This window comes from Staurois parvus, unplaced genomic scaffold (assembly GCF_062004578.1).
Source record: "Staurois parvus isolate SC_StPar_1 unplaced genomic scaffold, SC_StPar_1.0 ptg000827l, whole genome shotgun sequence".
Lineage (NCBI taxonomy): Eukaryota > Metazoa > Chordata > Amphibia > Anura > Ranidae > Staurois > Staurois parvus.
The window spans coordinates 1,763,166-1,777,500 of NW_028318623.1; the positions used below are offsets into that span (position 1 = coordinate 1,763,166).

The 14,335-nt window shown below is 43.8% G+C and overlaps 1 protein-coding gene across 1 annotated transcript in view; it reads right to left on the bottom strand.

Annotated features, from left to right (window-relative positions):
- The window catches only part of PRRG2 (proline rich and Gla domain 2), a 90,699-nt gene that overhangs the window by 18,213 nt on the left and 58,151 nt on the right, over nt 1-14,335 (bottom strand). The window contains exon 3 of the mRNA XM_089655173.1: nt 8,737-8,900. Coding sequence (XP_089511299.1) covers nt 8,737-8,900 — 164 coding nt within the window. The remainder of the gene's footprint in view (nt 1-8,736; nt 8,901-14,335) is intronic.

Below are 14,335 nucleotides of genomic sequence, written 5' to 3' on the forward strand. Positions count from 1 at the left end.
CTTAGTATAGCGGTGGGTTTTTTTTTTTACGGATCTAAAATGCAGACCATTTTTTACAATGTATCTGTACACACAGGTGCGGAAACACGTGCTGTGCAATCTTGAGTAAATAAACAAAAAAAAAAAAAAAACCCAGAAAGATTTGCATTTCTGGTCAGTGCGCATTTGTGCACAAATGCATGCAAAAATACACACAATACAAATGCCTGAAATGATGTCCAGAAATGCTGATGCGCAAAAGTCAGTACAGTGTGCAAGAGGCCTAATATATCAAATATACAGAAATCTTCTGAAAAACATTTTTCAAATCCACCCGGACCAAAGAATATACGAAACGAATGCTAAAGATACAAAATGAATTCCAAAAAACGAATCGGATCAACAGAATAAATATGATGAAATGAAATTCTTCAATGAAGGAATGTATCTGAAACTAAATGAAAATTTCAGCATACACATGTCTAAATCCAGCATTGAATCCAATAGCAAAAGGTAGCAAGACACCTTAAAGAAAGCATATCATGACAAAAGTTCCTGATGTTTCAACATAGAGGACATGTGTGTTCAATGACCTATTGGCTGCTTTTATCCACTAACAAGTCCAGTGAGAAGACCTCCCTGCCTCCCTGCTAGATATTCCAGCTCTGCACCTCTTTCCCTACAGAACCTCTTCTAGTTGATGCAGCAAGGGAGCAGAGCTGGGAAAGCAGCTGCAGTGATCTCACTGCCAGAATAGCCAAGAGCTTTGCAAACCTACATGCTGTGTCAAACTGTGTGATTATATATATATATATATATATATATATATATATATATATATATATATATATATATATATATATATATATATATATATATATATATACACATACATACATACATACATACACATACACGCACACATATGCATACATATATATACACACGCACACATATACATACACACACACACATATATATATATATATATATACACACATATATATATGTGGGACACACACGTGTATTAGCTTTGGGTTAGAATTGGCCTTTCAGCAACTCCTTTACCTGCAATGGAGTATTTTATTGCCTTTACTGCTTCGATAATTCTGCTACATGTACATAGATTGTGGTCTTGTAGAATTAAGGTCAATGCATTGCCACAAATTACTTATGTGATAGGACTGAGGTGTAAGCATGACCTTCATAGAGCAGCAAAACTGCAAGTTGCCCAACCATACTAAATGGTGGGTGCATTCTGGAAAATAGCCACTAGAGGGCAATCAGAAAAGTACTTTCTCTTTGGAGGGCTCATGATGCTATGATATGTACAATTAAAATAAATATATATATAAATAAATGAGAGAGAGCGAGAGAGGGAGAGAGGGAGAGAGCAAGGGAGAGAGAGAGCAAGGGAGAGAGAGAGCGAGAGAGAGAGCGAGAGAGAGAGCGAGAGAGAGAGCGAGAGGGAGCGCGAGAGGGAGCGCGAGAGGGAGCGCGAGAGGGAGCGCGAGAGGGAGCGCGAGAGGGAGCGCGAGAGGGAGCGCGAGAGAGAGAGAGAGACTATTTTGTAAAGGATGGAAATATGAATATAGATTTATTTTTCCATCCTTTACAAAACAGTCCTGATGAAAAGTTTATCAGAATAATTAATCCTTTTTGTAAAAAAACAACTAAAAACAAAACAGTATACACAGAAGCCCATTGAGCATGGCAACCAGGGAACTAGCATTTTCATACGCTGAAATAAAAAAATGGCACCCTCCATACTTTCTCACTAGAGACTTCCTTTGAAAGCCGCCATTTCACTCCTTCCAGTCATGTTGCAGCCCATGGTGAGACTCCAGCTCCATGAAAATCTTCAAGTCTTTGGCTTTCCAATTTCTACATTATTTACTCATTTTGTCCAACCCCCCCCCCCCCCCCTTCTTTTTCTTCCCATCACAGTTTAGTTAATTTGCCCCCAAAAAATGTTCTGAACAATTTCTGTGTGAAATACAAAAGTTCTACTTCATTTTATTTTTTTGAGACTGCAAAAGTCTCAGCTCCAAGTACTGGACTTAGGACCAGATTTAGACCTGAGGGGGAGGAAGGCCCCCCAGGGCACTTTATGTTCAGTGGGCCCCTTATACACAGATTTGGTTTACATTCTAATTGACAGTCGCACATTTTAAAAAATACACGTCAAAACGTTATTCTGGAGGCTATGCGTGTACACACCCAATCACGACACTTGAGCCACCAAAGTTCATTTTTAAAAATGATAAAATACTATTCCAGAGTAAAGACCTTTACAGATCATGGCAGGCAAAATATTAATTCTCAAGATACATTTAAAAACAAAGTACTTTTTTATTATACATTTTATATTTATTTTTAACTTTTTTTATATTGTTCTATATAATTTTTGTATGGAGGGGTGGGGGGGGGGGTGGCTTGTGTCAGGGGGGCCCAGGGCAGTTGCCCCTTTTTCCCCATTATAAATCTGGCACTGACTGGACAGGTCAGTCATAATGGATTTATCTAGAAGTGATTTTCTATTCTGTTGCCTGGATGTCACTTAAACCCACACGATCATAAAATTGTATGAAAAATGCAGATTTCAAAGTGATCGTACGATATAATCTCATCATTAGCACACAGCAATCTTCCCAAATTATTCAAAGAGTAAAGATCGTACAATTTTAATTTAACCAGTACAGTTTTCCTCCAAAAATACATTACATCCAAACTTTTATTCGGTCGTACGAGAATTTGTGTAACTTTCGTAACCTCTTCACTTTCGATATGAGACTAGCATGCAAAAAAAGAGGAAAAAAACCCCCACAAAAAAACAAAACAAAAACAGAGGATCATTCATGGGTGGACCCACACAATCACAACAGAGCTACAAGGGAACACTGCTGGACCATAATAGGAGGTCATTAACCATTTTTAACAAACTGATGAGGAGGGCAATGGGATGTTTTTTATTTTACCAGCACAAATTTGAAAGGTGCATTAAGTAAATTATTAAAAAAAACACAAAAAAAAAAACAACACTATGATAATTCCTATGTCGATTATTCAAGAATAACAAATTATATACATATACACACACACACCTCCTAGATTGTAAGCTCCCAGGATCAGGGCCCTCCTATCCCTCTTGTATTGAACTGTATTGTTGCTGTATTGTCTCCTATTATATTGTAAATCGCTGAGCAAACTGTTGGCGCTATATAAATCCTGTATAATAATAATATATATATACATACATATACATACATACATACACACACACACACGCATATATATATATATATATATATATACACACACAAATATATGTATTTATTTCAGGTACTTATATAACACCATCAATTTACACAGCGCTTTACATATATATTGTACATTCACATCAGTCCCTAACCCTCAAGGGGCGTACAATCTAAGGCCCCTAACTCACATTCATACATACACATATTAGGGACAATTTAGACAGGAGCCAATTAACCTACCAGCGGGTCTTTGGAGTGTGGGAGGAAACTGGAGTACCCAGAGGAAACCCACGCAGGCACAGGGAGAACATGCAAACTCCAGGCAGGTGGTGCCATGGTTGGGATTTGAACCAATGACCCGAGTACTGCCAGGTGGAAGTGCTAACCTTTTAGCCACTGTGCTGCCCATACATATATATATATATATATATATATATATATATATCGGGGCGGACAGACCATTGGAGCACTCGGGCACTGGGGGGCCCCATGAGATGCCCCTAGTACCTTTCATTGGCTTTTTGATAGGCTTTTTTGGGTGTGGGCAAGGACACAGGGGCCTCATGATCCCCTATTGACCGGGGGCCCCATAAGTTGTCAGTCCACCCCTGATATATATATATATATATGAGATATACATACATACATATAGAGATATATTGATATATATACACACACATATAGACACACACACACACACACACACACACATATACATACACACACACACACCTGTCTTTATTTAATACACACATGAAAAAAAAAATTAAAAAAATTAAAAAAAAAAATGAGGGCAGAAAAAAAAAGGAAATTGTATTTCATGTGTGGCAAAATTGGGACTTACATGAAAAAAAAAAAAAATCTGTATACTAATGAAAATTGATGGCATCATCATGAAATGCATGGCATCCTCCATTAATTTAAAAAAATATATATATATTTCATGTGGGACAAAAATTATATAAAATATCTACATACTATATGACAATGGAATGCATGATACCCGCCATTAATTTGACGATACTGCCCCAATGCTTTTCCCATCCCCCCCTTTCAGATACCGTCAGAAAGGTTTTTGATAGTAAGAAAGCCATCTGGCAGAGTGTCAGCAAAGCATGGCCGGCACCGCTCAGTCAGCCCCGCTCAGTCAGCCCTCATGTCTCCATGGCAACCCGACTGCCAGACCCGTCAATCACAGGATCTTCACATCTCCATCTTTAATGTGACTAGAATGAGTGAACATAAAGGCTTGTTTCACAAGATTTCAGGATTTTTCTCTCTGACCTTCAATTACTGGACAGAATCATTTGCACATTACAGAAATCTAATTTCGCATTAATTTTCCCACTCTTCCCTATAGAAACCGTCCGGTGATGAATATTCAGTGGTCTCACTTGTGTCAGCGCATTAAATTGTGAATGTTAATATTGATCTAGGCTGCATTTAGCAGTATTTAAAAAAAAATAAAAATGGTGAACGTGGGACATTTCAGTCCATTAGCATGCATTGCATAATAAAAGAAAAATTTGATGGATGCTTCGAAATATATACAACATTTCAATAAAAGGATGCAAGTGATTTTTTTTTTGCCGTGCGCTACTACAGGAACTTTGTCATGTCCTTAGCCAGTCAGCGCAAACCTTGATATATAGTCACATTTTGGAATGTTTTATAAAAATGACCATATATTTTACCCTTTTAAAATCTGGGATGAAGATTGTATTTATCGGTCGGATATAAGTCGGAACCGCAGCGATATGACTGCTGTAATTGCGGACGATAGGGCGCAGCTTGGCATGCAATTTGCAAGTCGCAGGGCATGCAAATCGCATGCCAAGTCGCGCCCGATGTGACCGAGGTGTTATACTTGCAGCCAGGGGCGGACTGACAACTCATGGGGCCCCTGGGCAATAAGAGATCATGGGGCCCCTGTGTCCTCGCCCACACTCAAACCACACCCAAAAAAGCCTATGAAAAAAGGTACCAGGGGCATCTCATGGGGCCCCCTTATGACCCCGGGCCCTCGGGCAGTGCCCGAATGGTCAGTCCGCCCCTGCTTGCAGCACCCTGGTTGAGTAACACTGTACTATCCTGCTTGTTTTAACCTCCTTGGCGGTCTGATTCTTTCCGATTTTTTGTGCTGAAAGCGGTACCATTATTTTGCATGGAAATATGTTGTTTTTTATTGTAGGCTGTAATTTGTAGGAATAACTCACTGAAATCTGTCCGAACAAGAGTCTAGTAAACATTCTGGATATGATAAAATTTGAAACACGAAATCATAAATGATAATTTAATAAATAATCAAAAAATAATAATATAATAATAAATTTAATTCAATAATATAATCAAACCAAAAACACTGAAATTTGAAATACAGAGACAAATTCGCACATCGCTGAGCAAAGTCGCAAAATCGCTTTCAGTGTCTGATGAGGAATTTCCCCCACGAATCATTATCACTCAATTCTGCAAGTGGTTCTAATTTACTATCGCTATTCTAAAACCGCTTTTGACGTAAAGGGACGCTTTTTGGACGCCATGGACGTTTCTCAGTTTCCAGGCAGAAAGAACAGTAAAAATGCAGGCAGGGCGCCGGACAAAGCAGTAGGGACAAAATGTATGTGAAATGCATTGAAACAGCAATGACAGCAAAAATGACATTTTTTTAAAATTTCAAATTTCCCACCGGTTCCGGCGCCCATACGTCCCGACGTCACAGGGACCGGAACACATAAGCCAGATGCCGGCATCGGCCGGAGGAGATGGCCGGGGACGCTGCAGGGGACACATCGCGGGAGCGAAGGACAAGGTAAGTGCTGCAGGGACCCCCAGAGCAACGCCGCATGGTAAGCCCGAGTGTAGCTCGGGGGGGGGTTACCGCTCTTGGTACAGAAATTTTACCCCGAGCTACACTCGGGATAACCGCTAAGGAGGTTAAGTCACGGAAAGTCAAGAATTGAAAAAAGTAAACCGAGGACAATAGCCCTGGAACAAGCAGCTGCACAAACATGTCTGCAATCGCAGCGCTTGCAACAACTTCTTTGTATTTTTTTATTTTAGATCGATATTTTAGGTTGCCTGGAGGAGGGAAAGATTAGAACCCTCTGTGTCTCCGCTTGGGTGGAGAATTGGAGACCACAGTTATTTTATATTTTTATTTTTACTCCCCCCCCCCCCCCCCCCCCATAAGAATTCAGTTTGTTTTCCAAGTGAGTTGTACATTTTATAGGTCACATTTATTTCAGGTACTTATATAGCGCCATTCATTTACGCAGCACTTTACATATATATTGTACATTCACATCAGTTCCTAACCCTCAAGGGGCGTACAATCTAAGGTCCCTAACTCACATTCATACATACACATACTAGGGACAATTTAGACAGGATCCAATTAACCTACCAGCATGTCTTTGGAGTGTGGGAGGAAACCGGAGCACCCGGAGCAAACCCACGCAAGCACAGGGAGAACATGCAAACTCCAGGCAGGAGGCGCCATGGTTGGGAATCAAACCCATGACCCATTTACTGCAAGACGTGCTAACCACTAAGCCACTGTGCCGCCACATTAAGCCCTGGTTTACACTGATGTGGTGCACCGCATCAGAATCGTACTCCGTTACCCATGCAAACTGATTCTAGTGCGGACCCAAAAAAGGGTCCTGCACCTTTTTGGTGCGGGTGCGATTAGAGCCATACAAAATATACGGCTCCAATTGCATGGCACACAAATCGCATGTGATTTGCACAGGTGTGTATGTTGAGTTAACAACACCCCAAAAGCGGTCCGCAAAATGCAGTGCGATGTGCAGAATCGGATCGCATAGGTGTGAATACCCATGCGATCCGATTCTAGTGCGGACTAAAAAAAGTGTCCTGCACCTTTTTGGTGCAGGTGCGGGCGATTAGAGACATACAAAATGTACGGCTACAATCGCACCGCAAACAAATCGCATGTGATTAGCACAGGAATGCGGTGCGGTTCCGGTGCGAGTCACATGCCATATACCGCACCGCATTAGTGGGAACCCAGGGTTAAAAGGGTGTAAAAAGTTCTGAAATGATTTATGTTTGTCTCATTTTTTTACATCACAGAAACCTGACATTTTAACAGGGGTATCTAGACTTTTTTAATCCACGGTACCGAAGACATGCAACAGAATACATTTTGGCCAAAATTTATGAAGAAATAAGATTTTTGTTTTTTTTTTTCCAAAATCTTTGGTCTTTTTCAGTTATTGTTTTCCTAAATTTTTGACCTTTTTCTGTTATTTTCCTACATTTTTGGTCTTTCAGTTATCGGTTTCCTAAATTTTCGGTCTTTTTCTGTTATCATTTTCCTAAATTTTTTTATCTTTTTCTGTTGTTTTTCTAATTTTCAGTCTTTCAGTTGTTTTCCTAAATTTGTGGTCTTATTCAGTTATCGTTTTCCTAAATTTGTGGTCTTTTTCTGTTATTGGTTTCCTAATTTTTGGTCTTTTTCAGTTGTTTTCCTAAATTTGTGGTCTTTTTCAGTTATAGTTTTCCTAGATTTTTGGTCTTTTTTCATTATTGGTTTTCCTACATTTCTGGTCATTTTTGTTTATAAAAAAATAAATCTCAGTGGTGATTAAATATCAGCAATAGAAAGCTCTATTTATGTGAAAAAATATATATATATAAATTTCATTTGAGTACAGTGTTGAATGACCGAGCAATTGCCAACTAAAATAGCACAGTGCCGAATAGCAAAAAAATGCCATCTCCTGAAGAGGGTAAAACCTTTCGGAGGTCAAGTGGTTAGCAGTAGCTCATCCCCCAGATCCCCCCCCGCCCCCCAAATACTTGCTTGCGCCTGATCTTGATCCAATGCTGTGCAGGTCTGCAGCAGCTCTTCTCCCCTCTCCCCTATGTCATCGGCTTGGCTGCTGTCAGTCAAAGGCTGAGAGCAGACAGTGGGAAAGGGGGGGGGGGGGGTAGGGTGCTGAGCTGAGGTTGTGTGTATGAATAGACACAAACAGCCCAGCTCAGGAGTGAGCATGCACCAGTGCCCCCATAGCAAGCAACTTCCTATGGGGGCACTCAGAAGGGGGGGGGGGTGCTGTGCTGAGGTTGTGTATCTGAATAGATGCAAACAGCCCAGCTCAGGTTCGAGCAAGAATGAGTGCCCTCACAGCAAGCAGCTTTCTATGGGGGCACTCAGAAGAGGGGGGGGGGGAGGTGAAGGAGGGTGCTGAGCTGAGGTTGTGTGTCTGAATAGATGCAAACAGCCCAGCTCAAGAGCGAGCATGCATGATTGCCCCCATTGCAAGCAGCTTCCTATGGGGGCACTCAGAAGAGGGGGGGGACCTAGCATCGCCGCTGGGGAACCCCAGAAGAGGAGGATCAGGGATGCTCTGTGCAAAACCACAGCACACAGCAGGCAAGTACAACATGATAATTATTTTAGGTAACTAAATAAACAAGAAATCTTCACTTTAATTTCACAAAACATGAGATGTCATCATACACTTACAGTTTTCTGGTCATCCTCAAAGCACTCCCGGGCCTCTTCATAGTTGCACACCTCCTCATAGCACTCCCTTTCCAGATTGCCCGGTGTAACCAGCTCAAAATCCCAGCTGTTATACAGCAGCCTGCGGCCAATAAACTCACTCGCATCTTCGTCGCTCAGGAAAACTGCAAGAAAAGCGTGTGATGATGAGCTCTGGAATGCACAATGGGACGGAACAATCACTCTTTCTATTAAACCTTTTATTTTGTCAGACGCTAAACTACTTGCTGCTTAAAATGCACTCAGAGATGCCTAGAAGTACATTGAAAGCCCCATTCCAGGCAGCAGAAAAGAAATGAACAAAAACAGCAATTAAATGGGTGGTGCCTATAGGTGGATAAACACCAAAAACACTGATGCGGTGCGGCACAACGCATGTGATTCGCACAGCTAACCGCACCGCATTCCTGTGCAAACAACATGCGATTTCTGTGCGGTGCGATTTGAGCCGTACATTTTGTATGACTCAAATCTTTTCTTCTGCAACAAAATAGTGCAGGGCCCTTTTTTTTTGTTCGCACCAGAATCGGATCGCATGCGTATTCACACCCATGTGATCCGATTCTGCACATCGCGCTGCATTTTGCAAACCGAACTTAACAGGTTCCGCGCCGCAGAAATACTGCTACAGGGCGGCATGGGTGCACAAAATCACGCACAGCCATACGAAGCAGTGTGCTTACAGTGAAACACAGCAGTTTTTTTTAGTAAAAACACAGCACACAGGTAACCCTTTGATCGCCCCTCATGTTAACCCCTTCCTGCCCAGTGCCATTAGTGTCAGTGCTTTTTTTTAGCACTGATCACTGTACTGGTGTCACTGGGGATGTTAGTGACACCAAGTCAGTTCCCCCCCAGTGTCACAATGCCCGCCGCAGTCCCGCTACAAGTCGCTGATCGCCGCCATTATTGTAAAAAAAAAAGAAAATCCAGTATATATTCATACCAGATATAGTGAATGCGGGGTCCGGGGAGAGCGGATCTAGTGAACGCGGGGTCCGGGGAGATCGGATCTAGTGAACGCGGGGTCCGGGGAGAGCGGATCTAGTGAACGCGGGGTCCGGGGAGATCGGATATAGTGAACGCGGGGTCCGGGGAGACCGGATCTAGTGAACGCGGGGTCCGGGGAGATCGGATCTAGTGAACGCGGGGTCCGGGGAGAGCGGATCTAGTGAACGCGGGGTCCGGGGAGAGCGGATCTAGTGAACGCGGGATCCGGGGAGAGCGGATCTAGTGAACGCGGGGTCCGGGGAGACCGGATATAGTGAACGCGGGGTCCGGGGAGACCGGATATAGTGAACGCGGGGTCCGGGGAGACCGGATATAGTGAACGCGGGGTCCGGGGAGACCGGATATAGTGAACGCGGGGTCCGGGGAGACCGGATATAGTGAACGCAGGGTCAGGGGAGACCGGTTATAGTGAACGCAGGGTCCGGGGGAGACCGGATATAGTGAATGCAGGGTCCGGGGAGACCAGATATAGTGAATACAGGGTCTGGGGAGACCGGATATAGTGAATGCAGGGTCCGGGGAGAGCGGATATAGGGAACGCAGGGTCCGGGGAGAGCGGATATAGTTAACACAGGGTCCTGGGTTTAGTAACACTTTATATCGCAGCGTTTATAGCACACGAGTAATAAAAAAAAGAAAAAAAACTTTTTGGCTACATTTACATGAGCTTATTAGGAGTGTTTTTTTTTCTAGCACAAAAGTTCCTGTGTAAACAAAAAAAAAAAACAAAGAAAAAAAAAAACAAAAGCATATACAGGTGCTTTGTGATGATGGATCTGATGCATGGTTTTCAATGGAGCCATTCGTACAGGTGGGTCAACAGAAGCTTCTTTCAGATCTGGAATACAGAATCCAAAAATCTGCATCTGGGAGCTTGTACTGATGCATATATGTGTGTTTGTAAGCGTGTAAGTTAAGGTGATACTAAAGTCTTGTTTTTTTTGGTTTCTTTTTTTAACCCCTTCACGCCGGCGCCTCCCGGCCCTTTAAGAGTTTCAGAAGCCGGGAGGCGGGCCGGGGTTTAGGGTTATGTGACCGCGCGGTCACATGATCGGGAAAGGTCCCGATCAAAAGAAGAGATCGGGACCTTTCCGTGAGTACCGGACATGTGTGCTGGGAGCATGCAGGGCGCGCGCTATTGGCACCTATGTCCCTTTTTAATAGAACGCAAATGTGCGGCCGCTCGCCGTCTAGCCCCAGATGCTGGGAGGCCGCACATTTGCGTTCGGCCGGCGTGAAGAGGTTAAATAACAAACATTACTATACTTACCTGCTGTGTGCAGAGAATTTGTACAGAGCAGCCCTGATCCTCCTCTTCTCGCGTCCCCCACCGGCACTCCTGGCACCTCCTTCCTGTCGGGTGTCACACAGCAAGCCGCGGCTCTGCGTCTCCATTCACACTACCCCTTCCGCCTGCTGATGCCTCAGCCAATCAGGAGTGAGTGCCCGTTCACATATAGGTGGACTGGATGCGGTTTGGTTTGAACCGCATCCAATCCGCATGACATATGAAATACCATTGCTTCCTATGGTGCCAGTTCACATACGTCCGGTGCACTGGCGGTGCGGATTCAGTGCGGTTTTAAAAAGAGTCAAGTCCGATTTCTGAGCAGTGCCTTCAGGTTCAGGTGCGGATTACAGGCTATGGACGTCTATGGGAACTGCATGTGTGTGAACAGGATAAGATCCTGAGCTAATCCTGTCCAGAACCTGATGTAAACCTGACCTGAACCTGTGAACAGCTATTGTATCAATCAGCTGTGAAACCTGAGCTTCAATCCGCACCGCACATGTGAATCAGTCCCCAGAGAGACGAGGCTCTGGTGGCCATCACTGGATGGGGCTCAGGTAAGTGTTAACAGGGGGATTCTACACACTGCAAAAAAAACCCCAAAAACCTGGGTTCTTAACCTCCCTAGCAGTCTGATTATGTCCATATTTCTGTGCTCAAAGCTTTTTGCATGGAAATATGTAGTTTTTTTTATTGTAGGCCTGTAATTTTTAGGAATAACTCCCTGAAATCTGTCCGAACAAGAGTCTAGTAATCATCATGGGGATGATAAAATTTGAAACACGAAATCATAAATTATAATTTAATAAATAATCATAAAAAATAATATAATAATAAGAAATTTAATTCAATAATATAATCAAACCAAAAACACTGAAATTTGAAATATAGCGCCAAGTTCTCACATCACTGAGCAAAGTCGCAAAATTGTTTTCAGTGTCTGATGATGAATTTCCCCCACGAATCATTATCACTCAATTCTGCAAGTGGTTCTGATTTACTATCGCTGTTCTCTAGCCGCTCTAAAACCACTTTTGACCGAAAGGGACGCTTTTTGGACGCCATGGACGTTTCTCAGTTTCCAGGCAGAAAGAACAGTAAAAATGCAGGCAGGGCGCCAGACAAAGCACTCGGGACAAAATGTATGTGAAATGGTTTGATACAGGAATGTTATACTATGTGATTTTAGTGTATTCAGTGAATGTCACTTTTTCACATTTTTGAATTTCCCGCCAGTTCCATCCCCCGTACGTCCCGACGTCGCAGGGGACGGAACCCAGAAGACAGATGCCGGCATCAGCTGGAGGACATTGCTGGGGACACTGCAGGGGGGACATCGCGGGAGCGCAGGACAAGGTACGTGAAGAACAGATCCTGGAGCAACGCTGCAGTGTATTCCCGAGTGTAGCTCGGGGTTACCACTTGTGGTGCTGAAACTTTACCCCGAGCTACACGCAGGAATACCTCCGGGGGGGTTAATAGGATATATATGAGGTGTGTTCAAGCCAAACCAGGACTTTTAATTTTACAGGTATAAAAAGGGACGCTAGCGTGGTGTTCCTACACGCAGTAGTAAGTGGCAAGTGTGTCCTATTACCGATAGACGGCGCACGTGTCGCGGGGCAGTCCAGAGCCCGTTAGTAAAGATAGCAAACAACAGCGTTAGGACGTACATGGAGCAGCATGTGGGGATGAAGTCTCTTGGGAACGAAGGCGTAAAACCTGCGGGTATCTACAGAAGACTTCAAGCACAGTACGGTGATGAGACGCTCAGCCACAGTAAGACATTTGAATGGTGTAAACATTTCAAAGATGGCCGTCTGTCTGTCAGTGATAATCCTGGTCTTGATGGTTCCCAGTCTTGAAGGGTCCCGGTCTTGAAGGGTCCCGGTCTGAAAGGGTCCCGGTCTGAAAGGGTCCCGGTCTGAAAGGGTCCCGGTCTGAAAGGGTCCCGGTCTGAAAGGGTCCCGGTCTGAAAGGGTCCCGGTCTGAAAGGGTCCCGGTCTGAAAGGGTCCCGGTCTGAAAGGGTCCCGGTCTGGAAGGGTCCCGGTCTGGAAGGGTCCCGGTCTGGAAGGGTCCCGGTCTGGAAGGGTCCCGGTCTGGAAGGGTCCCGGTCTGGAAGGGTCCCGGTCTTGATGGTTCCCAGCCCACAGCAGTCATTTTTGTGAACTTTCAGCACATAGAACACCTGATTTCCTGGATAATCTATGCATAGCCTGTCTTGAAACTGTACGGGAGACGAGTCTTTCTGGGGGAACGGTGAACACAATGATGGAGAGAAGCTGGCTGTCCTAGGATGGTCCAGGCATACTGACAAATCTTTCTATGCCGAAGCTTTCCAGACATTAAAATAAAAAAAAAAAAAATATATATATATATATATATATATATATATATATATATATGTATGTATGTAACATAAAAATAGTGCAGCGCTTTATAGAAATTATATTTTCAATGAAATAAAATAAATAAATAAATAGTCCCCAGAATTCCAGACCGGTGAAGGTTCCTTATGCTAAATAGAAGAAGTGCCCACTCACCGGAAGTGCACTTGATATAGTGCGGTATATAAAATGCTCCTTGGTGTCACTAGGTATACACATCTGGATCAGCGGGCAGAAGGGCTTCCCTCTCACGATCAATCAGGTCCGGGATCACAGGTATTAATGCTCCAAATCAGAGTTCCCCTTAAGAGATATGTGGGTGTTGCTCTTATGGTGATAGGAGCCTCCCTCTCTGGATAAACTCGGAGCAACACAGTGTCTGGAAAAAATACTCCCCGCACGGGGTCAAAACAAAGAGGTGCCCATCGTGTAGTATAATTAAGCAGATGTTTATTAAATAAAAAAGGATGCATCCAACTTACAATGGGAATGGCAGAGCAAGCACTAACCGTCCCAGAAGTGAAATGGCCGCCGGAGCTCCACGATGCTCCGACGGCGTGACGTCAACGGCGCAAGCAGGCTCCTCCTTACGCGTTACGTGCCACGCACATCATCAGTGGGTGAGCCAATTGTGTTGCTCCGAGTTTATCCAGAGAGGGAGGCTCCTACCACCATAAGAGCAACACCCACATATCTCTTAAGGGGAACTCTGATTCGGAGCATTAATACCTGTGATCCCGGACCTGATTGATCGTGAGAGGGAAGCCCTTCTGCCCGCTGATCCAGATGTGTATACCTAGTGACACCAAGGAGCATTTTATATACCGCACTATATCAAGTGCACTTCCGGTGAGTGGGCACTTCTTCTAT